The following is a 27,756-nucleotide window of genomic DNA, read 5'->3' on the forward strand; positions in this document are numbered from 1 at the left end:
TCCTACTTTGTTTGGACCAGCGGGAGATTTGGGTACACAACCTGTAATTATTCATTGTTGTTTGTGTATTTATGATGTTTAAAACAAACAAGGTATCTACCACGACTGTTTAAATGGGTAAACGTTTTTCGGGCTGCTAAGTTGGGATCTCGGAGAAATGCTCTCCGCAGACCCATTCTCACAGCGTTATAAACCTTTTTCTTACTCAATATCAAGCCACACTTATTGTTTTCATTTCGGCTGTGAGTGTTTGTGTGTGTTCAGGATGAGTTTTGCTTGTTCTCGCTGTATCGCCGACCCGGAAGCCTGTCCGCTAGAGATGTGCATCTCCATCACTGAGGCCGATGCGATGCGCATCTCGATACGTTGCCACGATACGATACATTAACGATACATTTGAAACACCAGGCGATGCAATACGATACGATTCACCCCTGTTGAGATACAGTTTGATACGATTTGATTCAACATTATGCGATTCGGGGCGATACGATGCGATTCAACACGATGCAAAAATAATGATACTTCAATATGGTACGACAGAGGATTTTTGTTTTATTCCTTATATGCAGCAAATCATACATTAACAAAAAAGTGCTTTACATATTTGGTACTGCACATCCCATCATGTCGTTTATCTTTTTACCTTTAAAAGCTCTCCAGACTACAGTACAATTGTATAACACCTCACAGTTAAATAATTTAAGGATGCATTGCCCATGATTAACAATGTGCAAATAACAGCTACCATAGAGCAATGCCCATACAGCTGCCAGCCTGATGTGCTTAACACTCATTCATAGGCTAACTCACCAGTGAGCAGAAAGCAGTGGGTTCTATATGAACAATAAAGAATACAAATAACCTTTCACAAACAGGTATTTCATAACTGCTTACAGTAAGGAAAACATTAAAATTATTATTGGCCGTCACAGGCTGCGGTAAACTAAACACCACTCTCTCTGACAGAACACCTCACTGAGTGATTTAACTCATGTGTCTAACTTTCAGGTTTCTCTTTTCAGCCGCAGACCCCACGTCGCCTCTTTATGTGCGTCGCTAAGTTCCTCGAACTAATTGTGTACTTTAAAGCGGCTCGGCATCGTTAACAATTTGCGAGTGATTTTTCAAGTTGACCGTCTGTAGTATATAGTGCCGCGCACATATACCATCAGGACGTTACTGATGGGGTGCGGCTGCGGAGTGATACTGTGTGTATGCAAGTCCGCATCTAGGACGGATCTATGTATCATGGCTGTAGACCTGTTAAGTAATAAAGATACCTCATACCAAGGTCTACGGATACCTTATTACTCTCCATGACCTGCAGTCAACTATATAGCATAAAGGACTATTACACCGTCTTTCTTGAACAATCCGAAGTGTTGCCAAACGTTTGATTTGTAGGTATTTTTCGGTGCGCTGTGTTTCTCTTTCTCCTCAACTTCCGTGTGTGTTGATAACTGAGACTCTCGGCCTCCGTAGTGGCGAAGCAAATATCAAAGATCGTCTCTGCTGAGCGTTGACAAGATGAGGGGATTTTATATGAATGAATCGTTTTTTTACCGATGCAAAGACGCTACGCAATCGATGCATCACGAGTTCAACCCGGTTCAACTCAAACTGTAGCCGATGTGCACTCTTTCAACCGGTGCACTCGCATCTTGAACGTTTATGCCGGTGCACCGATGCGAATCTGTGAATCTTAACATCTCTACTGTCCGCTCCTCACAGTAGATCCTAGCAACGAGCATCTCAACGTCCCGACCAATCAGAGCACACTGGGCACACAGGGAGGGGGGGGGGGCAGGAGCTCCAACAAGCCGTTTAGGACAGACAGTGAATACTGCTGAATACACATACTTTACAGAGATGCTGTATGAGAAACCAATGTGAGTTTGGAAAATTGCACAGTATAAATCTATTTTAGTATACCTCAACAATGGAATTATGATCAGTAGAAATGGGAATGACATGGGCCCTTTAATAATGAATCAAAGCAACATTTATTATTGTGCTAAAACTCTATAACAGCATTCCTGAACCAGTGTAGCCTGTTGAAACATTGAATATAGTCAAATTAGTGAATGCCTAATTTCTTTGGAGTCATGGAGATTATCAATTATCTCCATGACTTTGTATTTATGCATTTTTAACTTTTGCAATATTCACTTTATAGTTTGACCAGCTTTATGACACTGGTTACTGTTAGCCTGGTGACTGACCTGTGTTTGAGGAGCAGAGCCCGGAGGACACTGGATCTGTCCTCAGCTCTGATCTGATCGGAGATGATCATGGTCTCCACCACCAGGTGGGCGATGCCGGGCAGAGTGTTCTGCTCCAGGTCCAGCAGGATGGCCCCTGGGGGAGGAAGAAACAGGGAGATGAGGATCCAAACAGAATGCTAACACCAGATTGTTTAATAACTATTCTAATGTATCTCTGTCTGATCCAAATAGTTTTGTTTGCTGTGATTATGTCACCTGTAGTCTTGTGCACATACACAAAAAGTTGTGCTTCAGCAATATAGGCTTGCTGGAATTAGTAGTTTAGTAGAACAAAAAAAAAGAACATTTCATGTGTATGTCTAATAAATTAGAGGTCGCTTACATAAACCAGTGGCGGCGCCAGATATTTAGTTTTGGGGGTGCTGTGGGGTAGCTTGACGTTTCAGAGGGTGCTCAAACATTTAGGGTTTCCCATTAATGTACCGGGCGCTACCGTTGAATATGCACATACACAGTGCACCCGTGACTCTTGCAATGAAGGCTCGATAATCAGCTCACAAATAGGTGTAAGCAGGGGTAAAGTGCAATGTTGGATACCTCTCTGAACACTCATATGAAACAGAACTGTAAACAGATGTACTTTTTCTTTATGGATATTTTACAAATCACTCCCATTTTAAGCTGTATTCTTGTTTTACTTTGTTGTATTTCATAATCGTTTTTCATGTATTCTCTTATTGTTTTATAACTATAATGATCATATAAAGGTGTGCCTCAGAAATAATTGTTTACATAAATTGTGACCAAACCGTTAAAGAAATACTGAGATAACAACAACAACGCCAGGTACTGTGCGCTCTCTCTCTCTCTTTCTCGCTCGGAGCGGCGTCCCGGTGCTCTCCGGCGGCAGCACAACATCCCTGAGTGCAGGCATATTGTCATTCAAGAGAGAATACGATGCGTTTTTCTTTTAGCCAATGTACCTCGTTAACGTAGCCTAAATAACTTTCATGGGAGCTCAGACCCCTCCTTATCGGAGCTCAGCTCCCATTGGCTCCCACATAACTCTAACCCTGGTGGAGAGTCTATCAAACAGGCACACACCTGTCACCTGTAAAACATGAACAACAGGGTGTCACTGTCCAGGTTGCTAGGCGACAGTGCTAGGGACTGCGGGTGTCAGGTGAAGTAAACAGGAAGTCTTCCGTAAACCAGACCGTCACATTTCGTAGACCGCTCGGTTTGCTGTTCCTTCACTTTATTTTTATATTTATAGATATTTATTTTGGACGAAAAATTAATGTCAGGAAAGGCATGTGTGGCGTGAGTATGTGAGATATGTGTTAATTGCGTGACTCTCACGCAGGGGCGGCGCCAGGGGGTAGCTTGGAGCAACAATTGGCCTAGCAACGGCTTAGCAACCCCATTGTTGATGAAAATGTATCTATATATATATTTATACACATTCTCGCAAGATATTTCAGGGGTCGTTGTAAGTTAAAGCGCAAAATCTTACTTGGCCAATGTTGTTATAATTCTTAGTATGTGAACACAGATCGAAAATGGAAAGATTTCTCACAATTCAGCGTAAACGACCGCGATCTCCAACGGAGATGCTGTGTGTGTGTGTGTGTGTGTGTGTGTGTGTGTGTGTGTGTGTGTGTGTGTGTGTGTGTGTGTGTGTGTGTGTGTGTGTGTGTGTGTGTGTGTGTGTGTGTGTGTGTGTGTGTGTGTGTGTGTGTGTGTGTGTGTGTGTGTGTGTGTGTGTGTGTGTGTGTGTGTGTGTGTGTGTGGCCACAGCATGCCAGTTGAAAGTGAACGATCGCTATTGTGTACTTGTACGCTTAGGGTGTAATGGTATTATACAAAAATATTGTAGGAGCACAGAAACAGTGTTCAAATTCTGTTTTTACAAACTTATTTTGGTTGTGCTTACCTTGCAAAGTAATGTTATAAGTGTCAGGGGAATTTATTAATGATAATATTGTAGCGTGTCCAAGTTAATAGTTATGTCAGTTATTTAGGGGGGTATTCCCTATCTTTATTCAAGAGCGTCGTATTTAAATTTGAGAGTATACTTTATTGATTTCACGTTCAGAATATGTATTTCTTTCCCTCAAACCCTGTCCTCGCACTCAAATAGTGCCTGCTTGCGCTTAGATTTGCTCTGCTTCTGCTCAAACTGTACACTTGCACTCAGATATATTGCTGCTTACAGTGGTTGCCATATCATTATCAGATGTGCACAGTTTAGTACATTTGTAAAGTTATTTAGGCAATGTTGTTGGTGGGAGTTAGGGAGAGACCGCCCCTTCCAGGTGTGTGTGCGTTTTCGGTGTGTGTGTGGAGGGAGTACAAGACGGTAGGAGTTGTCTTCGAGTGTTGGGAAAAGTCATAATGAGTGTTATACTATTGATTGGTTCTGTAAGGCATGGCTGTGGCCGTCAATACCAGAAAATAAAGAGAACGTTTTCGACATTGAAGGCTCGTGATCTGTGATCTTGAATAGCGGTGAACGCTACAATATGAACAGGCTCGTGCTTGGCCCACTGGTGTTGTTTGTTTATTTATTTAGAAAATGAACTAGCAACGCTTTGCTGTCATATAGCAACTGCTAAGCTACTGCAGCAAAAACATCCTGGCGCCGCCCATGCTCTCACGCTCAATGCGCGTTGGCAGCATGTCATCATGCTGAACATTAGCCGCCTTTAGCTTAGCGCTGGATATGCCCAGCCATGTGATGGAGTTTGTTTATAGCCTTACGTTAGCTTTGTACTTCTGGAGATTTACTTTTGGAACAGGCTTCAAAAATGAAATAACCAGAATTGTCTTTTTCTTTCCTCCTGCCTTTTGTATTATGCACATTGAGTACTCGGTTAAATGTTGACATGGTAAATGTATGCACATCTATCTCGTTATTTGAGATGCTTGAGCTCAGCACACTGGATGAGTTCTTCTTTTCCCACTCATCTTTGTGTGAGTATTTTCAGCTGCAGGCAATGCTGGTAGATCGCGCGTCATTCATAAAAAAGAAAATCCAGCTCCGTTAAAATAGACAAAACAGGTTTTGATCCCTTCTCCCTTGGCCTCACTGCCACTTAATTCAGGAGTTTACTTGATTGACAGAAAAAGCGACCTATCGCTTTCCAGTCTGTTAACCCAGAATGCAAAGCGATACAAATTCAGTCAAGTGCCGGGAAATCTCAAATTAAGTTAAAGAGACAAACAACAAAATTAGTGCGGGACCGAGCAAAAAGCTAAAAACATACCAATTCCACACCGAATGGGAGGAAGAATATTTCTTTGTTTTTCTAGGTTATTTGCCAACATTATCGGAGTGTTCACAAGGCATATGACAGCGACTTCCCTCATCATGTGGGAATCATCAGGTCATGTATTATTGCTACAAAAACATTATCTTGCAGTCTTAGGCCCTTTCTCATTTCATCAAATCCCCCTCCTCGACTCCTCGACTCCTCGGTCCTCTGGTAGTGACCCGGAAATGAATTTCAGCGGGTCAAGGACATCTCATTTCTCTAAATGCACTTCGAGGACCGAGGATCGAGCGTCGAGGAGGCTCTCTGGAGGAGCTATAACCGAGGATAGACTGATGGGTCCTCCACGGTCCTCCACGGCTCCTTCGTGGATGCATTTCCAGGAAAAGAGATGTTTCAAAGAGTCGTGATGCACGGCCGGACTTATCTCAGCCACTGACAGCTCTGCATGCATCCCCTGGATATTATTTTATTAACTGCTTTCATTGCGACGCGATGTTTACAGAGAGAACAGCTGTGAGGTCCGTGCAGAAAGCAGAGAAGTGTGTATAATATATATCACTCAGTATAACAGGCCTACTCTCTTTATTTTTTTTAGTTTAGTAGATATCTAGGCTACAAACAAAGAGTCAATATTTTTCTAAAACCATTTAGTGCTTCACATAATAAAATACACAACGGCTGTAGCTGTTTTAGGAGCTGTAGGTGCGTGTGTGTCGTGTAGGTGTGTGTGGTACAGTGTGTGCGTAGATGCAGCGGACAGACAGTTCTCAGTTGGTTTGGTTTATATGGGCTCAGAACAGTCTCATAATACACACATGCACAAGGAAGGATTCACACTTGTATTTCCGGATCCACACTTGTGTTTTTCAATGCACACACAAATGTGTTCCGTTTCATATACATGTAAATAAAATCCAAACACAGGAAAAAGTTGTACATATGTATTTTTGATCCACACATATTTGTTTTCCGTTTAAAACCTCTGAACCTGCAAACACAAACCGCTTTCTGTGCACGGATCGCTGTGCATTCGTGTGTGGGTTTTTTGAGACTCCCCTGACGCTCACCCGATTCGTACTTGTAATTTATCTCATCTATAGCCAATCAGATGTCTCCTCCAGTCTAAGCCAATCACATGAGCGCGCCCCCACGTGGATAGGATTTCTGGTCAGCTCGCTAAACAGAGGGCGGAGCATCAGGTGATCATGCAGAGCTGCTTGTCTCCGTCAGACTCAGCAGCTGATCTGATCTCTCTCTCGCGTCCGGTTATATTTCACTCGCGTTTATGTCCATATCGATCAGATCCAGCTCTCCTGTTAATAATGACCGGTGGGGCTCCCCCCCGTTGAAAGTTCACTGTCTAGCACTGGTTTCGTAGTGCACTGATCGATTAGGCTAAGCTAACCTGTAGCTGCTCCCTCCACACTCACAACAACTTCATACAGACATAAATAAAGCAGCTGTATTCGCCATACAGGAAACACACATTTAAAACGGTATTGCCTGCGGTTTTTGTGTACACACATATATTATATTTATATTCATCAATGGTTCGGAAAGTGGCGCTGTACCTTAATAATATAAAGGCTTGTATTTGCGTGCATTTCCTGTTCGAAAAGTGGCAATGTACTGAGAGTGGAGGTGTCCTGAGATTAGCGCCTGCATGCAGGCTCTATGGACCTGTCAGCTCCGGACTGCGCAAAATGCGTACATGAAGCGCTACGTCATGAACGCAAGAAATCTACCCTTGTGAGGGCACGCTCATGTGATTGGCTTAGAATTGAGGAGACATCTGATTCGCTATAGATAGAAAAAATTACAAGTATGAATCGGCTGACCGTCAGGGGAGTCTCAAAAAACCCACACACGAATGCACAGCGATCCATGCACAGAAAGCGGTTTGTGCAGGTTCAGAGGTTTTAAACGGAAAATAAATATGTGTGGATCATAAATACACATTTAAAACTTTTTTCTGTATTTGGATTTTATTTACATGTATATGAAATGGAACACATTTGTGTGTGCGTTGAAAAACACAAGTGTGGATCCGGAAATACAAGTGTGAATCCTTCTGTGTGCATGTGTGTATTATGAGACTGTTCTGAGCCCATAGGTGTCCTCTGCTTACTTTTAATACTTGTAAATAAAACTTTTGTCCCGTAATTTATTTTCCTTATTGTAGCGACCAGAGAGGGGGGGGATTTATATTAAAGTAAATATATAAGTCGTCATGAACACATCTATCCATCAGACAGAGGGCTGCTGTGCCTCCTGTCATCATTAATGGACGTCTCTTTAAAATGACCGCTCAGAGGAGAGGAGTTCTCATTTCTCTAACCGCCTGCTGCTTCCCCTCGGTTCCCCTCCTCGGCTCCTCCGCTCGCATCTCCTGTGGGCGGGACTAAGTCTCGAGGATAGGAGTCGAGGAGGGGAGTTAGAGAAATGAGAAAAGGCCTTAGTGTCGCCATCTCGTTTCTAACATGCAAAAAGACAAACAAATGCGTCTATGGTCGGTGTATTTTCGACCTTTCCAATCCAGACGAGATCTCTCTCCCGTCTGTGCGCGAGGGGGCGGGGCAGTTTGCACACACACGGCTGCTACAGTACATGCAGCAAAACACGGAGGAGATGGTGGAGAGAAGCGCTCCAAGGTGTGGTTAAATGTTACTCGTCTTGAGGTGGATAATGCTCCTTGCCAAGAGTGTTTAGCATGTAAGGGCGGTAACACAAGCAATTTGTCTAAACATTTAGCAAAAGTGCACCACATTCAGACGGAGGAATGCACCGGGTTACTGTCTTTCTAGCAGCTCTGTAGCTCTATCCACGAGTAACGTTTCCACGTCAGGTGTTATGTATGCTAGCAGCAACACACGGAGTTAACTACATTATACAAACATGGGTTAATGATCAGAGGTAACTGAGTTATTTATTTTGTTAAAGTTTCAGCTATTCTGTTTACAGTTTTGTTATCAGATTATTTACCATTTGTTAAAACATTGTTTTAACAAATTGTTTCTTTTGATGTGAAATATTATATATATGTATTTTTGAATCAAGTATTCATCTTTATTGTCTTCATTGTTAGTTTCCACATTCCTAAAACAACCACAAGCTAAATCTAAAAGTTGATGGCTAAATAAGAGCGTTTGAGAAATTGTGCAAGGCATACAGTAATAGTCCGAATAGTCCATTAATCGTTTCATTAATCGATAGATTAATCGATTATCAAATTAATTGTTTGTTGCAGCCCTATTGTAGTTATCCCATGAAACATGTTATTCAGCAACCCTTGCAATTTGGGATTTTAGTTTTGGTTGGTAGACCTCGGTGAGCTGGTCATTTCAAAAAAGTGTGGGCACCCCAGCATTAGACCATAAAACCGCTGGGTGCCTTCAGGAGCTGTTTACCGTGTGTGATGGTGCGGCGGAGCTCCAGCAAGCTGCGGAAGGACAGCGAGGCCACGTGAGGTTTGCCCCAGCGGTCCGTCTCCTCCTCCACATCCTCCTCAAACTTGATCCAGCGGGCGCGCTCCTTCCAACGCATTTCATGGTCCTTCACGATCAGCTCGTTCAGCTCCACAAACAGCTGGAGACGGGGTAGAGCGAACATATAAAAACTGTGAAAATGACATCTTTCAATTTTAATATTCTACAGTCGAACTAGGTTTAAAAAGGTTAACACCTATACTAACTATTTTAGTTTAAAAAAACAGCAGCACAACCGTTTGGCTGCCCCTTTCTTGCATATTTGTTCAAATCAAAACAACATAAATTCAAAGACAGCTAATCCGATGATACAGCGGACACACAAAATTATGGGGAGCAACCTAACTAAGCGGTTTGGATCCAGCCGAGAGTGGTTTGCACTCAGAGGATAACCAAATGCTTTGGAGAGACATTTATTCACATTCTATCATATAATTCATTTTCAACAAAGTGTTTTCAGAGCAACACAATAAAACACTCGTTTGATTTGTGTGTTTGGTACCTTTTTTGCTGTCAAATTGAGGTTGAACACAAGTTCAGGTCTCATCAGGTCACTGTATGTGAATGTGAAACTGAGATTGCACTCCATGAGACTTGGCCTTTATGAGACCTATCTATATGGAGTCATACTTAACAACAAGTTTGTATATACATGTATATCGACAATGGAAAGTGATTTTGTGATATGGAGGGCTGCATGTATTGATCAATTGATTGTTTATGTATTTCTCATCAATCCACCTAAATGTTGCATTAGATAATGCTTCATTTATATATTTAACCATGACATTTAATATACATTTTAATAAAACAAATTGGCTTAGTGTATGTAATCAACTGGGAAAGTTACATGGTGATAACTATAAGTTAAATATTTGTACCTATTCACCTGTACAGTCTCCTCTTAATACTGCATTAAAGATGATTCGGATAACTGACCATTAATGGTTATATGTTGCGTGCATATCGAAGTGTTTCATGTAGCATGGGGGGGTCCTCAAACCTCATGTGTTTTCTTATCTGCTGCTCTCTTCTTCTTCAGGCTGCTCAGTGGCGTGGAGCCGCTGCTGTTTCGTGTCACCAGACATCGTGAGGACTTCTTCACCAGGTGGCGCCTCACCCCGGGGTTGTCCTCAAATCTGTGACCTGTACACACACAAAGTGTTCTCAAGTCAAAATGCAAATAAGTCAGCATGGCTAAGTCATGATGCGTCAATTTCATGAGGAGGAACTGCATTCTGTAGCCTGAAATGGCCTTTTTTGAGGGCAGTGAACCAAAGAATAAACTTTTTCTCTATCAAAAAATGTGCTCTATGCTGGAAAAACCTAAATCTAATTTGTCTGTTTACGTTTCCAGCGGACAGAAGGACATCCAATGACAGAAGGCAAAGCTCCATTGGTAAGAGAGAATCTATGTAGGACATGGGAAACTGAGCAGAACATTTTGCCCCTGGGTTATATAGGGTTACGTTTCGACATGGGTTTGGTGTATTTAAGGTCACGGTAAACATCTGGGGGACAGTTTAGAAATCAACATTTGCGTCCAGTTTGGAACAAAAATAAATGTATGTATTTTATTACTAAGAAAAACCCAATATCTAATGGTTTACATGAGCAGCTGTAGGTAACTGAAGTGGAGGTGAGAGAGTGTGTGTTTAAAAAACTGCAGTCAGTGTTCCATTCTCCTGCGTCATGCCTTCCTCAGGGAAAAATAAATGGAAATCAAGATGAAGTTAGGCTGTATTTCAGCTTGTAGTGTCCCGAGGGAAAGCTCTGAAGGCTGTCCTTGTTTGACCTGCTGCAGCTGTGTCATGGTTTAGATTTTTGTTCTTTTATGTTTCCTATTTCATTTTGTAAAAACATCGTCCCAGTGTCATGTCTCTTTGAACTTCCTTTCTCTCCTGGCCTAATTGGTTGCACCTGTTCCCCATCAGCCCTGCAACCACCTGACCTCCTGAACACCTTTTCTGTTTTGCCTGGTTATACCTTAAATTCAAATCTTTATGTTGAAAGTTCCTGTTGCCAGTACGGTCCACACCTGCTCTGTGTACTTAACTATGGGCTCAGAACAGTCTCATAATACACACATGCACACAGAAGGATTCAAACTTGTATTTCATGATCCGCAAAATGATTTACACTTGTATTTCCGGATCCACACTAGTGTTTTTCAATGCACAAACAAATGTGTTCCGTTTCATATACATGTAAATAAAATTCAAATACAGAAAAAAGTTTTACATATGTATTTTTGATCCTCACATATTTGTTTTCCGTTTAAAACCTCTGAACCTGCAAACACAAAGCTCTTTCTGTGCATGGATCGCTGTGCATTCGTGAGTGGGTTTTTTGAGACTCCCCTGACGGTCAGCCGATTCGTACTTGTAGTTGTTTCTATCTATAGCCAATCAGATGTCTCCTTAATTCTAAGCCAATCACATGAGCACGCCACCACGTAGATTTCTTGCATTCATGACGTAGCGCTTCATGTACACATTTTGCGCTGTCTGGAGCTGACAGGTCCATGGAGCCTGCCTGCAGGCGCTAATCTCAGGACACCTCCAATCTCACTAACAGGAAATGCACGCAAATACAACCTTTATATTATTAAGGTACAGCGCTACTTTCCGAACCATTGATGAATGCTTGTGTACACAAAAACGTCAGGTAAAACCGTTTTAAATGTGTGTTTCCTGTATGGCGAATACAGCTGCTTTATTGATGTCTGTATGAAGTTGTTGTGAGTGTGGAGGGAGCAGCTACAGGTTAACTTAGCCTAATCGATCAGTGCACTACGAAGCCAGTGCTAGACAGTGAACTGTCAACGGGGGGGAGCCCCGCCTGTCCTTATCGGCCGATATTCACTCTTAATAGTTTGATCGGTGCTCTGGCCGATCAGGAGAGCTGGATCTGATCGATATGGACATAAACGCGAGTGAAGTATAACCGGACCCGAGAGAGAGATCAGATCAGCTGCTGAGTCTGGCGGAGACACGCAGCTCTGCATGATCACCTGATGCTCCACCCTCTGTTGAGCGATCTGACCGGACAGCGCAAAATGCGTATACATTATGAAGCAAGCGCCCAAGAAGTGCGCCGGACTCTGATGAGAATATTCATTCTGGCCAAACAGCGGTACTACACTTCCGTTAGGTTGCTGGTCCCGGAAACACTTTTTCCCATTGACTTACATGGTGAAAGAGTGGTCTGTAAATCGTTGGATAATTTTTTAAAAACTAAATAAACCACCATTTGTGAACGTTTGTATAGCCCTTATTAAAAATATTCGGTCCTTAAGTTGTAAAATGTGCTAATAACGTTATTCTGAGAGTTATTTTCCTCTGCATTATGAACACGCATCTAACCCACAGGACCGCGCTGCCCGGCACGTTCATGTTACGTGTTCTGACTGTAACAGTTTGGAGGATTTAGCAGTGTGGTAGCCACAGTTTTAGCGACATATATATCTATATATACAGGACTGTCTCAGAAAATTAGAATATTGTGATAAAGTTCTTTATTTTCTGTAATGCAATTAAAAAAACAAAAATGTAATACATTCTGGATTCATTACAAATCAACTGAAATATTGCAAGCCTTTTATTATTTTAATATTGCTGATTATGGCATACAGCTTAAGAAAACTCAAAAATCCTATCTCAAAAAATTAGAATAGTTCCTCAGACCAAGTAAAAAAAAAAGATTTATAACAGCAAAACACAATCAAACATTTGAAAATGTCCATTAATGCACTCAGTACTTGGTTGGGAATCCTTTTGCACGGATTACTGCATCAATGCGGCGTGGCATGGAGGCAATCAGCCTGTGGCATTGCTGAGGTGTTATGGATGCCCAGGATGCTTCAATAGCGGCCTTTAGCTCATTAGCATTGTTGGGTCTGGTGTCTTTCAGCTTCTTCTTCACAATATCCCACATATTCTCTATGGGGTTCAGGTCAGGGGAATTTGCAGGCCAATCGAGGACAGTAATGCCATGGTCAGTACACCAGTTACTGGTGGTTTTGGCACTGTGGGCAGGTGCCAGATCATGCTGGAAAATGAATTCCTCATCTCCATAGAGCTTTTCAGCAGACGGAAGCATGTAGTGCTCTAAAATCTCTTGGTACACAGCTGCATTTACTCTGGGCTTGATGAAACACAGTGGACCAACACCAGCAGCTGACATGGCTCCCCAAACCATCGCTGACTGTGGGAACTTCACACTGGATTTCAAGCAACTTGGATTTTGCTCCTCTCCAGCCTTTCTCCAGACTCTGGCGCCTTGACTTCCAAATGAAATACAAAACTTGCTTTCGTCTGAAAAGAGGACTTTGGACCACTGTGCAACTGTCCAGTGCTTCTTTTCCTTAGCCCAAGTCAGACGCCTCTTCCGTTGTCTTGAGTTCAGAAGTGGCTTGACCATGGGAATACGGCTATTGTAGCCCATTTCCCGGACACGTCTGTGAACAGTGACTTTTGATACCTGGACTCCAGCTTCAGTCCACTGTCTTTGAAGCTCCCCCAAATTCTGGAAGCGACTCTTCTTCACAATGCTGTTAAGGCTGCGGTCATCTCTCTTGGTTGTGCAGCGTTTCCTGCCACATTTCCCCCTTCCAACAGACTTTTTGTGGATGTGCTTTGAAACTGCACTCTGTGAACAGCTTGCTCTTTGAGAAATTTCTTTTTGTGTCTTACCCTCCTGATGGAGGGTGTCAATGACGGTCCTCTGGACAGCAGTCAGATCAGCAGTCTTCCCCATACTTGTGATTTAGTTTACTGAACCAAGCTGAGTGTTTTTCAAGGCTCAGGAAACCCTTGCAGGTGTTTCGAGTTAATTAGACGATTCAAGTGATTCGTTGAACACCCTACTAGTATACTTTTTCATGATATTCTAATATTTAGAGATAGGATATTTGAGTTTTCTTAAGCTGTATGCCATAATCAGCAATATTAAAATAATAAAAGGCTTGCAATATTTCAGTTGATTTGTAATGAATCCAGAATGTATGACATTTTTGTTTTTTTAATTGCATTACAGAAAATAAAGAACTTTATCACAATATTCTAATTTTCTGAGACAGTCCTGTATATTTATACACATGGTTGGTGTTTAACAAAAAGGGGTGTTATAGTCTGTGTTGTAGTGTGTAATATTAGTATTTATGGGAACATTTTACACCTTTCCTTCAAGTATTATATGTTTTTGGTACTTGTGGGGTACTTAACATGAATAGTCACAGTTACTATCCTTTTACTTCACATTTCAAAGAGAAATAGGCTATTGTTATTTTAACTCCACCACAGTTATACATCATCAGCTTTACTTTTTAGATAAGATTTAACTCACAATTGATCATAACAGGCTTCAAAATACATACATTTTTAAATATTACCAAGTGGTTTCATGTACAACCCACACAAGTATCATGCTAAATTAAGCTCTGTTGCTTGGATATCACTAGATACTGTTGTCAGCGTAATATAAAAGTACAAAACGATTGATGTGTAACTTAGCATAATTACTAGCTAGCCGCTAGCTGCTAACTGCTAACTGCAGCGGCCGCCTCGTTAATATCAAATCCATCATAACAAATCCAGTACCATGCTGTCATGAACGTGCAGTGCTGTTACGTGTACGCAAATTGACGTGCTTGATGTGAACGAGCCTTTTGGGGGGCGTGGTTAAAGTTGCGCATGCTCTATGAGCGCACATACGGGTACTTCTCAGGCATGACGGGTAATCTGTGACGTTTCGCTCTCTCAAAAGTTGGCCCATTTTATTTTCATGCGCCAATGAGCAGCTCTCATAGGAATAAATGAGGCCCCGCCTCCCCACGCTGTTTACACTTATTATACATCCATGATATGAAGTGTCATGAACGCAAGAAATCATACCCGTTGCTCCTTTTACGCTTAGACGCACCAAAGTTCTCTAAGAGCCGTGGCTCAATGACTGTACTCATGCTCTCAGACGCGCATGCAGGCATGCAGAGAGAAAATGGAAAAAGGATAAACTCCATGTCTCCTTAGAAATCCTTCGTGCTTGCCTTCCCGACTACCAGACGGCAGTCAAAGCAGCCAAAACGGAGCACATTTCTCTGTTAATCTAAAAAAACAGCCATAAACCTCAGGTCCTTTTAAATGTCCTCAACTCGATCATTAATCCCTGTGATGCTTCTCCAATTGTGCCATCGACTACTCTCTGTGATAAGTTTCTTACATTTTTTATTGAAAAAGTATCTGCGCTTAGGCTAGCCCACACTAGTGCTACCCCAGATCCTGCTACTTTTCTGTGCCCTGCTGTCCTCGACCACTTTAAGCCTGTATCCCTCTCTTCTCTCTCGGATGTAGTCATGCACCTGCGGCCGATAAACTGCACCTCAGACAGCTTTCCCTCTCGCTTTCTCAGAGAGGTTTTCGAATCAGTTGGAGCAAGTATTTTATTACTTATAAATACCTCTTTTACCCTCAGGGTGTGTCCCAGCTGCCTTTAAACATGCCGTGTTCAAGCCACTACTTAAAAAGAAAAATCTCGACCCTTCCATTCTCGCAAATTTTAGGCCCATCTCCAAGCTACCTTTTTTATCTAAAGCCCTGGAGCGAGTAGTCTACGCCCAACTGCAGTCTTTTTTAACTATGCATCGCATCCATGAAAAGTTTCAGTCTGGCTTCAAACCCATGCACAGCACTGAAACAGCCCTTTTGAGAGTTTTTAATGATCTGCTCCTAGCCACCGACTCAGGTAGCCCAGCTGTCCTGGTGCTGTTAGACCTGACAGCTGCCTTTGATACTGTGGACCATAGCATCCTGTTGTCATGGCTTGAACAGTCCGCAGGCATCACAGGCTCTGCCCTTGCATGGTTCAGGTCCTACCTGACAGACCGTAGCTTCTCTGTGCAGCTGGGTGCCCTCTCCTCTACCAAAGCCCCTCTTACCTGTGGGGTTACCCAAGGCTCGATTCTGGGCCCCATCCTTGTTCTACTGTACATACTGCCCCTAGGTTCAATTCTCACAAAACACAACATCCCATTACACTGCTACGCCGACGATGTACAGATATATCTGCCACGCAATTCAAATGTTGACTCATTACAGCTATTGATGGACTGCTTAGCAGAGATCAAATCCTGGCTGAGCCAAAATGTCCTCAACCTCAATGAGAGCAAGACTGAGGTTATCTTTTTTGGACCCCAACCTCCAGCCTCCCAGGTTGATATTCTGGGCTCCCTCAAAAATAATATCCTCCCCTCAGTCACGAACCTTGGAGTGACCTTCAATAGCGCTTTTAAATTCGATAAGCAGGTCAGCAGCGTAGTCAAAACCTGCTTTTTTTTAAATACGACTATTGGCCAAGACCAATTCGTTTTTATATTTTAAAGACCTGGAAAGGGTTATTAACGCCTTTGTTACCTCGAAGTTGGACTACTGCAACGCTCTGTACGTGGGTATGGACCAGGCGTCAATTAAACGCCTGCAGCTAGTGCAGAATGCAGCTGCACTTCTTCTCACTGGCCACAAAAAGCGTGACCACATCACCCCAATTCTGGCCTCATTGCACTGGCTTCCAATTCAGTTCAGAATTTATTTTAAACTCCTTTTATTTGTTTTTAAAGCGCTAAATGGGCTGGCTCCGGCCTATGTAGCTGAACTCCTCCATCGCTACACCCCAGGCAGAGCCTTAAGGTCGGCTGACCAGCATCTGCTCATAGTGCCCAAGACCAGGCTAAAAACCCGAGGGCACCGAGCCTTCGCAGCAGCTGGCCGTATGCTCTGGAACACTCTGCCCCTCCATGTGAGGTCGGCCCAGATCCTAGGGGTTTTTAACACTAGAACCGCCAACGGGTAAATTTTACCCGCAGCTGTTTTTTTATTGTATGTAACTTTTTTTCCATAACATATTAAAGTCTCCCAGTCCGTAACTTTTCCTGAAAGTGTGTTATATTGCACCCTCTGTTTTTAAAAATTGTCAATAGGAAGTTAGATTGAAAAAAATCGCCAAATAAATTGCCATTTCTACCCATATCCGCCAGCGGGTAATATTTACCTCATAGAAAATGACGTGTTGCTATAGCAACTGTGCTGTCCCCGGTATATGTAGTGTATATAGCTTAACAGCCAGATAAACTCCCTCCGTACACCAAGACTCTGAAGACGTGAATCCTTTGCCCACAGGTTTAATGATATAAGGAAGGTGTGAAACTAAAAATAAACAAGACAAAATATAATCAATTCTATGATCATTTCTACATACACAAATATGTACAATGTATATAAATCAACACAGCTTTAACATTAATTGAATTGCCTTGTTATATTTACTGTAAGCTTTTTAATGTATTTATTGTAATTCTAGAACTTAAACAGTTAAACATAAATGGCATCCTATTTTAAACATATAATCAGCCATTTGTACATTTATTCATTTAACTCTCCTTGCATTAGCCTTGAACAATATTGAGACAACTCGGAAGATCTCCAGCATTAAACACCACAGAATACAATATTTTCTAAAAATAATCATCTGTAATGTTTAACAACACAAACATAAACAATACTTACATACGATGCGATCAAAGGCATTAAGACCTATGCAGATGTAGCTGGATTTCTAACAAACAATAACACATTGCTCACAGAGCCATGCTTTGCCTATTTCCTCTCTAATGATCACCTGACACACCCATCTGAGGATGTCATCCTGATTCTTAAAGGGACCATGACTCGGCACAATAGGCACACAAAGAATAGCCCAGAAAATGCAAACAAGATTAAACTTAGCTGAAACAGAACACTCCCCGTCTGGCGTGAAACACGTCACCCAAATCTAGTACACTTCCATTACCTAGCCATCTGGGGGGAGAAGAGGCACCATCTCTGCAACAGGCCTAAGAAAGAGCGAAGTCACTCCTGGTTCGATGACCTTCACCTCGACCTGATGCAACTTCCCGTTTTTGTTAAGAAAAGTCTGTGTTGTCAGTCGAAGAGGCCATTCATATCTTGGTACTTGATTTGACAGCCACTTCTTGCATGCTTGAATGATGATATCTGTGGCCAGTGAATTCTGCCTCGCAGCAATGCCAGCCCTTACGATAACTGTTCTTTTTTGGGGTTGCCTTGAACACACATGCGATGTGCAAGAGGCGAGTAACAGAAGGAGTGAGTGACTCCCATAAAGAGGACATGGTAGATCGCTGGGAACCAAGCTGCTTGTGAGCTGTTGCAGTGCTCAAAGTGGACACTTGAATATCTGGGTCTGGACTCGGACCCACAAGATCATAGGTGCTCTCAGAGATACTTGGCTTTGGCTTGGACAGAAACTTGGGTCCAGTCAGCCAGTTAGTGTCTTTTAAATGACCTGGAGCCACTGAACGTGTTGCATGATCTGTGGGGTTCTGATCTGTCGGCACAAAAGGCAAATGGTCCAGATTGGGCACAGTACTTCCAAGGTGGTCAGCATCACAGGAGGTTTTCCCATCTGAATACTGAGTGACTTGGAGAATAGGACGCTCTAGTTCTGTGGTTTTTGTGTAGAAGCTGTTGATCGTCAATGGTTTGTTGACGCTTTCTAGACAAACATTGCCTACAATGACCCACCGCAGATCTAACTTTTGAGCATAAGGCTGGTTGTGTGAGCCATTCATCTGTTCGCGAACCTTATGAACTCTGATAACGTCCTGACCCAAGAGAAGCATTATAGGGGCTTGTGGGTCAATGTCTGGGATGAGGTGCGCCACTGACTTGAGGTGTGCATGATTGAGAGCCACATCAGGGGTTGGGATCTCATTTCTGTTGTTAGGAGTGTCATTGCATTCTATGAGGCTGGGTAATGGGATGTGGACAGTTCCATCCAGAGACTCAACAGCATAGCCACTGGCTCTTCTTCCTGCTGATTCCTTCACTCCAGCACATGTTCTCAATGTGTAAGGAGCACTCGGACTTTGGTCACTGAACATTTCAAAGAACTGTGAACGAACTAATGATCTGTTGCTCTGTTCATCCAAAATTGCATACAGTTTATTTGCTTTGTCTTTGTGGCCTGATGGATATACATTTACAAGACATATTTTGGAGCAGGATCTACCTGCCAGATCTCTGCCACAGACGTTTGTGCATTTGGTGGTGACAGGAGGAGAAAACTTCATCTCCCCGCCATGCTCAGGAGCAGGGACAAATTCCTCCATCCAGGGTGTGGGTCCAGGGTGAAGTGCTGTATGGTGTCTTTCACTTTTGCATTCCAAACATTGAATTTTCATTTTACAGTTCTTCGCGAAATGTGATGACGAAGAACAGCATCTGTAGCACACATTATTCTCTTTTAGGAATGCCTTACGCTCATCAATGGGCTTTGCTCGGAATGTACGACATTTGCGGAGTGGTTGTGGCTTTTCATGTATCGGACACATTTGATCAAAGTCCTCAGATCTCGTTGGGGGCTCACCGGTTTCAGTAACGACTCCGGGGAAGATCTCTTCTTTGTGGACAGAGACCTCCCGATATTTGTTTGGTTTCCAACCTGTCTTATCATTCTGTTTAGCTGTGTCTGTGTGGGAGGCGAAGTTGAAGCTCGGATCATTCCTCATGATAGCCTCCTGGCTGACAAAGTTCACAAAGAAGTCAAAGGGTGGATAGTGGACAAGATTTTGCCGCTTGTAGGATGCACCGACTGATGCCCACTTTTCCTGCAGACCGAATGGAAGCTTCTGAACTATTGGGTTGACGCCTCTGGCTGTGTCGAGGAAGGAGAGACCAGGAAAGTCTCCCTCTGCTTTGGAAGATTGAAGTTCCATTAATAGATCACTTAACTTTGTCAGTTTGGAATAATCTTGATTTGTTATTTTAGGAAAGGTGTCAATGCGTTTGAACAGAGCGTCTTCAATGACTTCTGGTGAGCCATATGTTCGCTCGAGTCTGTCCCATGTCATTGCTAATCCTGCTTCAGGGTGATTTATGTATATTGCTCTTATCTGTTCGACATGTTGTCTTGCCTCGTTACCAAGCCACCTGTGAAGAAGATCCATCCCCTCACTTGGTGTCAGGTTTAAACCCCGGGTTGCGGTCTGGAAAGACCGTTTCCATGCTCGGTAATTCTGATGTTTTTCATTGAATTGAAGCAAACCTGTAGCAACAAGCACATGCCGTGCAAAATATCTCAGAAAGTCATTCAGGTTTGAGTCGTCGTGATTGTAATTTGTAGACATGGTATTGGTATGGGGCGATGAGGAAGGATTACCACTGTGGTTTTGAGGCCTGTAATACTGTCCAGGAGTACAACGGTTGTTCTCAAACTTTACATTGCGTGAACCACGAGCACACTCGTCTCCGTTGATGCCAGGCTGCTGTGAGGTAAGATGAGTTGATTGGGAACCAGGATTGGTTTGATGGAGAATGAAAGGTTTGGCTTCTGGTTTGAGCTGTGAATGTGAAATGCTGTCGCCAGGACTTGGCTTTGTATTTGCTGCTACATAATGATCACTTAGTTGAGGTTTAGCCTCCGTTATTTTGGCTTGGTCAGCAACATATTGCTGTGTGCGTAATGCTGCTTCCAATGATACAGAGCTTAAACATTTTTTATTCTTTTCTTTCTCAATGTCTAAATCCTCAGCAGCTTCGAATACTTCTGCTTCAGCTGTCTCTTTCTGTATGTTGAGCATTTCCATAGATGCTTCCAACTTAGCTTTTTCTAGCCTTAGATTAATTTCCTCTTCGGCGTAGGAAAGACGTGCTTTAGCTGCTTCTGCTCTCGCTCGTGCCCTAACTGCAGCGGACCCAGTTGATGATGCTCTTGATCGTAGTTGGGAGCCTGAAACACGGGAGCGTGTGTTTAGCGAAGAAGCCTTTTCTGTCATGGCACCGTCTGATAGTGTACCTCTCTTTAGACACTGTTTTGACGGTCATCCAGTTGCTGTATGTGAAGATGCTGTCATTGTCTGCCAGCTTACACTGCGTTGTCCTGCCCGCTAGAATGCCGTATTTTCACTGTGCTGTCCCCGGTATATGTAGTGTGTATAGCTTAACAGCCAGATAAACTCCCTCCGTACACCAAGACTCTGAAGACGTGAATCCTTTGCCCACAGGTTTAATGATATAAGGAAGGTGTGAAACTAAAAATAAACAAGACAAAATATAATCAATTCTATGATCATTTCTACATACACAAATATGCACAATGTATATAAATCAACACAGCTTTAACATTAATTTAATTGCGTTGTTATATTTACTGTAAGCTTTTTAATGTATTTATTGTAATTCTAGAACTTAAACAGTTATAAATGGCATCATATTTTAAACATATAATCAGCCATTTGTACATTTATTCATTTATCTCTCCTTGCATTAGCCTTGAACAATATTGAGACAACTCGGAAGATCTCCAGCATTAAAACACCACAGAATACAATATTTTCTAAAAATAATCATCTGTAATGGTTAACAACACAAACATAAACAATACTTACATACAATGCGATCAAAGGCATTAAGACGTATGCAGATGTAGCTGGATTTCTAACAAACAATAACACATTGCTCACAGAGCCATGCTTTGCCTATTTCCTCTCTAATGATCACCTGACACACCCATCTGATGATGTCATCCTGATTCTTAAAGGGACCACAACTAGGCACAATAGGCACACGAAGAATAGCCCAGAAAATGCAAACAAGAGTAAACTTAGCTGTAACAGAACAGCAACACCTTTTGTCTACTGCAGTTCCTTATAGATAGAGAGATAGATAGAGAGAGATACATAGATAGATATATTGATAGATAGATAGATAGATAGATAGATAGAGAGAGAGATAGATATATAGTTATAGATAGTGTAACATCTTGGAGAATACAAGATCTTGGATGACTGAGCTCAAGTTGAGGACGTAATGCATGTGTCCAGGTTACGTGCCAGTTGAGTAAAGATGGACACTCGGAATGAGACAAGTAGTCTGCGTCCTCTGTTTATGTAGACAATTATATGTCCATAGAACAGAACATTACAGATGGATCGATAGATAGTTATAGATAGTTAGAGAGAGATTAAGAGATTTGTTCCTAAACACAACACAAGTCTAACACCAAGCGTTTAAATCAGCACTTGTAGCGATATTTTATACTTCATGCTATCTGCACAAACTATATCATATGAAAAGCTGAGAGTCCACATATTCTATTGGTATAAATGTCATCCCTGTGCGATCAAAACTCACTGTTCTGTATGATAAATAAAATAACATTGTACTTTGCAAATCAATAGCGGGTACATTTTACCCGTTGGCGGTTTTAGGTATACAGCGACCTCTGGCGGTTCTAGTGTTAAATCTACTTTTAAAACACACTTCTTCTTTCTGGCCTTCTAGTCAGAGCGGAGCACGACTCCTGACTTTTCCCTGTATTTTTTATATACAGTGGGGCAAAAAAGTATTTAGTCAGCCACCAATTGTGCAAGTTCTCCCACTTAAAAAGATGAGAGAGGCCTGTAATTTTCATCCTAGGTATACCTCAACTACAGTGGCGGCTGGTGGAAATTATTTTAGGTGGGGCTATTGTAATGGTGAATAAACCACACAGGGAACATTTTGAGAAATTGCCCCTTAAATTAAATTGGCTACACTATTTCATCGTTGCTGTTGTATGATTGTTGTTTAGCTACGGTATTTAGCGTCTACAGCACCTCCGCTTTTAGGGTTGACATAGGCCCAAACGTCGCCCGGAGGTCCCCCGGTGTTGTTGCGGGAGCTGCTGCACTAGCTAACGCTCCACTAGCTAACGCTACATTAGCAAAACAAACGCTTATTTATTTTGAAAATGGTGCGGCGGGCTTCAAACACGTTCCCCTCCACTGGTTTCAACCAAGCACTAAATTAGATGTTTTCCAACCAAATACGGTTGAACTGACACTTCCCCATATTTATTTGTAAGTAGATTCGAAGATACCTGAGTTTCTGACTGCCGCAAGCTGAAGCTTGGTTGCTAGGTTATTAGCTGGGTGTTCTCCAATAAGGGGCCGGGGGAAACAAAGTTAGTGATTACTGGTTCCATGTTGATTTAATTCAATACAAATTGTTGGGGGGAACTGAAAGGCTATTAACGTACTGGTTACTTTGCAGCCCGGACATTTCTCCCAAAACACATTTAGACGCTATCGCAACACAGAAGTACCTTTCAAATCCGATAATCTTTAAGACCTTCTAAATCATATTTAAGACCTTTCTTATTTTTTTGGTCATATTTAAGACCTTTTTAAGGCCTTACATTCAGATTATCAAATGTAAGACTTTTTAAGACCCCGCGGGAACCCTGAGGAGACTAAATACGAACATTATATGCAGACACAGACGTGGTTCAGAAACACAGAAATATTACAAAACAGCCCATTAAGGCAAAACATCTAGTTTGATGGATGCTGTCAACACTCAACTACAATAATATGTGTGTGTGTGTGTGTGTGTGTGTGTGTGTGTGTGTGTGTGTGTGTGTGTGTGTGTGTGTGTGTGTGTGTGTGTGTGTGTGTGTGTGTGTGTGTGTGTGTGTGTGTGTTTATTTAGCACGGGCACATAGTATCTGTCCCCGGCTGTTTGAAGAGCAAGCATGGGAAACAAAAGACAGCGTTTACCTCTTTGCATCCAGCTAGTCACACACACAGTTACAATCACACTCCCTGTAATTGACATAATTAATAGATAGTTTAGCTTCTCACCATCATTTGCTGTGGCCCACTGATGTTAACGATCGTAACTGAAAGGCTGCCTGTCAAACGTAAACATTCAGCCACGTGACTCGCGAACTCTCGCGAGAGTTTTACACAAGACGGATCCTTTCTAGCCATAACCCTGCACCGGGCGCTGACATTGGCGCCCGGTGATCATCAGATTTGACGACGCTGATTGGCTGAAATTATGTTTCGGAGCCATAGCTTACATATAGCAACAGTCAGCTGCTAGTGGCTGCTGCTGCACTGGTTGAGGGCTCCTCTCTTAGCGCCCAGACGAGAGAGGGTAATAATACACGGGCAAGGCCAGGCAGGAAACATGTGACTTATCAGTAACTTTAGACATCGTAACACCATTTTAAACGAGATTTTAATGTAGATTATACATTTTACTGATACCAATTATATAATATTTACCTTGTTCATTAAAAATTTAAATAAAAAGAAAATATTTATTTTATTTTAATTTGTAATGTGGGAAGAAGTGGGGCGGCGCCCCTAGCGCCCCTATGGGCGCCACTGCTCAACTATGAGAGACAAAATGAGAAAAAATTCAGAAAATCACATTGTCTGATTTTTAAAGAATCTATTTGCAAATTATGGTGGAAAATAAGTTTTGGTCAATAACAAAAGATCATCTCAATACTTTGTTATATACCCTTTGTTGGTAATGACAGAGGTCAAATGTTTTCTGTAAGTCTTCACAAGGTTTTCACACACTGTTGCTGGTATTTTGGCCCATTCCTCCATGCAGATCTCCTCTAGAGCAGTGATGTTTTGGGGCTGTCGCTGGGCAACAAAGACTTTCAACTCCCTCCAAAGATTTTCTATGGGGTTGAGATCTGGAGACTGGCTAGGCCACTCCGGGACCTTGAAATGCTTCTTACGAAGCCACTCCTTCGTTGCCCGGGCGGTGTGTTTGGGATCTTTGTCATGCTGAAAGACCCAGCCACGTTTCATCTTCAATGCCCTTGTTGATGGAAGGAGGTTGTCACTCAAAATCTCACGATTCATGGCCCCATTCATTCTTTCCTTTACAAGGATCAGTCGTCCTGGTCCCTTTGCAGAAAAACAGCCCCAAAGCATGATGTTTCCACCCCCATGTTTCACAGTAGGTATGGTGTTCTTTGGATGCAACTCAGCACTCTTTCTCCTCCAAACACGTCTAGTTGAGTTTTTACCAAAAAGTTCTATTTTGGTTTCATCTGACCATATGACATTCTCCCAATCCTCTTCTGGATCATCTAAATGCTCTCTAGCAAACTTCAGACGGGCCTGGACATGTACTGGCTTAAGCAGGGGGACACGTCTGGCACTGCAGGATTTGAGTTCCTGGCGGTGTAGTGTGTTACTGATGGTAGCCTTTGTTACTTTGGTCCCAGCTCTCTGCAGGTCATTGACTAGGTCCCCCCGTGTGGTTCTGGGATTTTTGCTCACCGTTCTTGTGATCATTTTGACCCCACGGGGTGAGATCTTGCGTGGAGCCCCAGATCGAGGGAGATTATCAGTGGTCTTGTATGTCTTCCATTTTCTAATAATTGCTCCCACCGTTGATTTCTTCACACCAAGCTGCTTACCTATTGCAGATTCAGTCTTCCCAGCCTGGTGCAGGTCTACAATTTTGTTTCTGGTGTCCTTTGACAGCTCTTTGGTCTTGGCCATAGTGGAGTGTGGAGTGTGACTGTTTGAGGTTGTGGACAGGTGTCTTTTATACTGATAACGAGTTCAAACAGGTGCCATTAATACAGTTAACAAGTGGAGGACAGAGGAGACTCTTAAAGAAGAAGTTACAGGTCTGTGAGAGCCAGAAATCTTGTTTGTTTGTAGGTGACCAAATACTTATTTTACCGAGGAATTTACCAATTAATTCATTAAAAATACTACAATGTGATTTCCTGGATTCTTTCCCCCCATTCTGTCTCTCATAGTTGAGGTGTACCTAGGATGAAAATTACAGGCCTCTCTCATCTTTTTAAGTGGGAGAATTTGCACAAACAAGACTAAATACTTTTTTGCCCCACTGTATCTGTTGTAATTTATTGTCTTTTATTGTGATTGTAGTAATGTGTTTTTATGTGTTTGTAGTATTTATTACATGTACAGCACCTTGGCCCGACCAAAAATCGCTTTTAAATGTGCTTTATAAATAAACCTTGATTTTATTTTATTTTATTTTATTTGATACCCTTGTGGGGGCGCGCTCATGTGATTGGCTTAGAATGAAGGAGACATCTGATTGGCTACAGATAGAAAAAATTACAAGTACGAATCGGGTGACCGTCAGGGGAGTCTCAAAAAACCCACACACGAATGCACAGCGATCCATGCACAGAAAGCGGTTTGTGTTTGCAGGTTCAGGGGATTCAAAGGGAAAACAAATATGTGAGGATCAGAAACACATCTGTAAAACTTTTTTCTATATTTGGATTTTATTTACATGTATATGAAACGGAACACATTTGTGTGTGCATTGACAAACACAAGTGTGGATCCGGAAATACAAGTGTGAATCCTTCTGTGTGCATGTGTGTAGTATGAGACTGTTCTGAGCCCATACTTAACAAGCTGATTTGGATGAGCTGTGTTTCTCAACGTAGAGCAGGGCAAGGACAGGGCAAATTACTCTAGTTGAAAATTACCTATTATTCTTTCCTCTGGAGCTGGTATCTGACCAGGGCCTTTAATATTAAAGGGGACATATCATGCTATATTTGAACAATATATTGTAGGGCCATACCTATATAAAGTATATAAATATAGTTTTTTTTCCAAATTCCAAACAGATCCTGCATTTTAGCCATGCCTCATTTCGCTCTATTTGCTCTTTCCAGCGCTGTTTTTGCAGGGGGCTGATTCTGTGAGCTGCAGCTGACCACGCCCCTCTGCAGGAGAGGGGAGCGTGCTTTGAGATCAGCTGCTTGGCTGTCAGAAGAGGGGGAGAAAAAGAGATCTCCATCCTCCGTGTTTTATTCTTATAGAAGTAAGAAGAGAAGTAATGGGGCAGAAACCCTCCTTTTTACGCAGCTGTCCAGACATAGGCATCAAACGGCGACAGATATTCAGTTGCCAGTTACTTTGGCATTAGGGTAGGGATATCTAGATACTTTCCAAGGTTTGACATCATGAATTTTGCTACTTTTAAAGCAAGCAACGATGTTTTCAAATCTGCAATCAAAAAGCTCCTCAAAAACGCTATCGAAGCAGTTCCTGCCGTTGCTACGTTAGTTCAAACAGTAACAACGGATTAGTTTCATCATATCGTTACTTTGTTGAGAATGTGGCCATGTAATAAGCGGGATAATGTGCAGCGACTTGCCGCCGATCTAGATCCCTCCGCTTCGCGTCGGGCTTCTGACCAGCCTGTCGGTGTTCTTTTCCCCATAATGACCGCGTCGCTGCACATTATCTCTTACATATGATTATATAGAGTCATTATTCATTTGTTTTAAAGCAGGAGGCGCAAAAGCTTGCCTCGGGGAGGGAGAAAAAGAGCCACAGCGGAGAATAAACAGAAGGGCAACCATGGCAACCATGCAAGGGAAGTCTTCTTCGCTGCTTTTGTGGCAGACTACAGCGCCACTTACAGGCCTGGCATATGTAAAACAGCGTCTCCAGCGCTTTCGAGCGGCAATGGCCGGCCGTGGCCCAACCTCTCATTCCTCTGATAGGTGGAGAACTGACCACCAAGCAGAGCACCCCTTGTTTGACGTAGAAAATAATTCAAATCTGGATCAGTCTGTATCAGATCTGTTACAGCCCCTTTTTTTAGAGATTTGGGTAGAGGAAAAGAGAGAGGGTTGTATTTTCTGACACTTGGTGAGTTCCCTGACACACCGGGGACACATATGCATGTATAAAAGACGTACAAGAGTGCATTTTGCATGATAGGTCCCCTTGAAGCAATCCATGCTTAAAAAACAAAGAAAAGCCTCATAGAACCTTATTACTTTCATCGTTATAATCCAGCACCCCAAAACATGTTTAAACATTTCTGCATTGTCAACAGTTTCAGACAATTTGGATCAGTAGCCAAAAGAAAGAGCATCAATTAGGCTTTTTCC

At 42.4% G+C, this 27,756-nt stretch overlaps 1 protein-coding gene across 3 annotated transcripts in view; it reads right to left on the minus strand.

The window, feature by feature from the left end:
- slc4a3 (solute carrier family 4 member 3) overlaps positions 1-27,756 on the minus strand; it is an 84,184-nt gene that overhangs the window by 41,279 nt on the left and 15,149 nt on the right. For all 3 annotated transcript variants that reach the window (XM_079666850.1, XM_079666848.1, XM_079666849.1), the window contains exons 4-6: positions 9,995-10,137; positions 8,914-9,091; positions 2,226-2,361 (exon numbers count right to left, since the gene is read on the minus strand). In XM_079666850.1, the coding sequence (XP_079522976.1) occupies positions 2,226-2,361; positions 8,914-9,091; positions 9,995-10,137 (457 nt within the window). The remainder of the gene's footprint in view (positions 1-2,225; positions 2,362-8,913; positions 9,092-9,994; positions 10,138-27,756) is intronic.

This window comes from Notothenia rossii (assembly GCF_949606895.1).
Source record: "Notothenia rossii genome assembly, chromosome: 2".
Taxonomy (NCBI): Eukaryota; Metazoa; Chordata; class Actinopteri; order Perciformes; family Nototheniidae; genus Notothenia; species Notothenia rossii.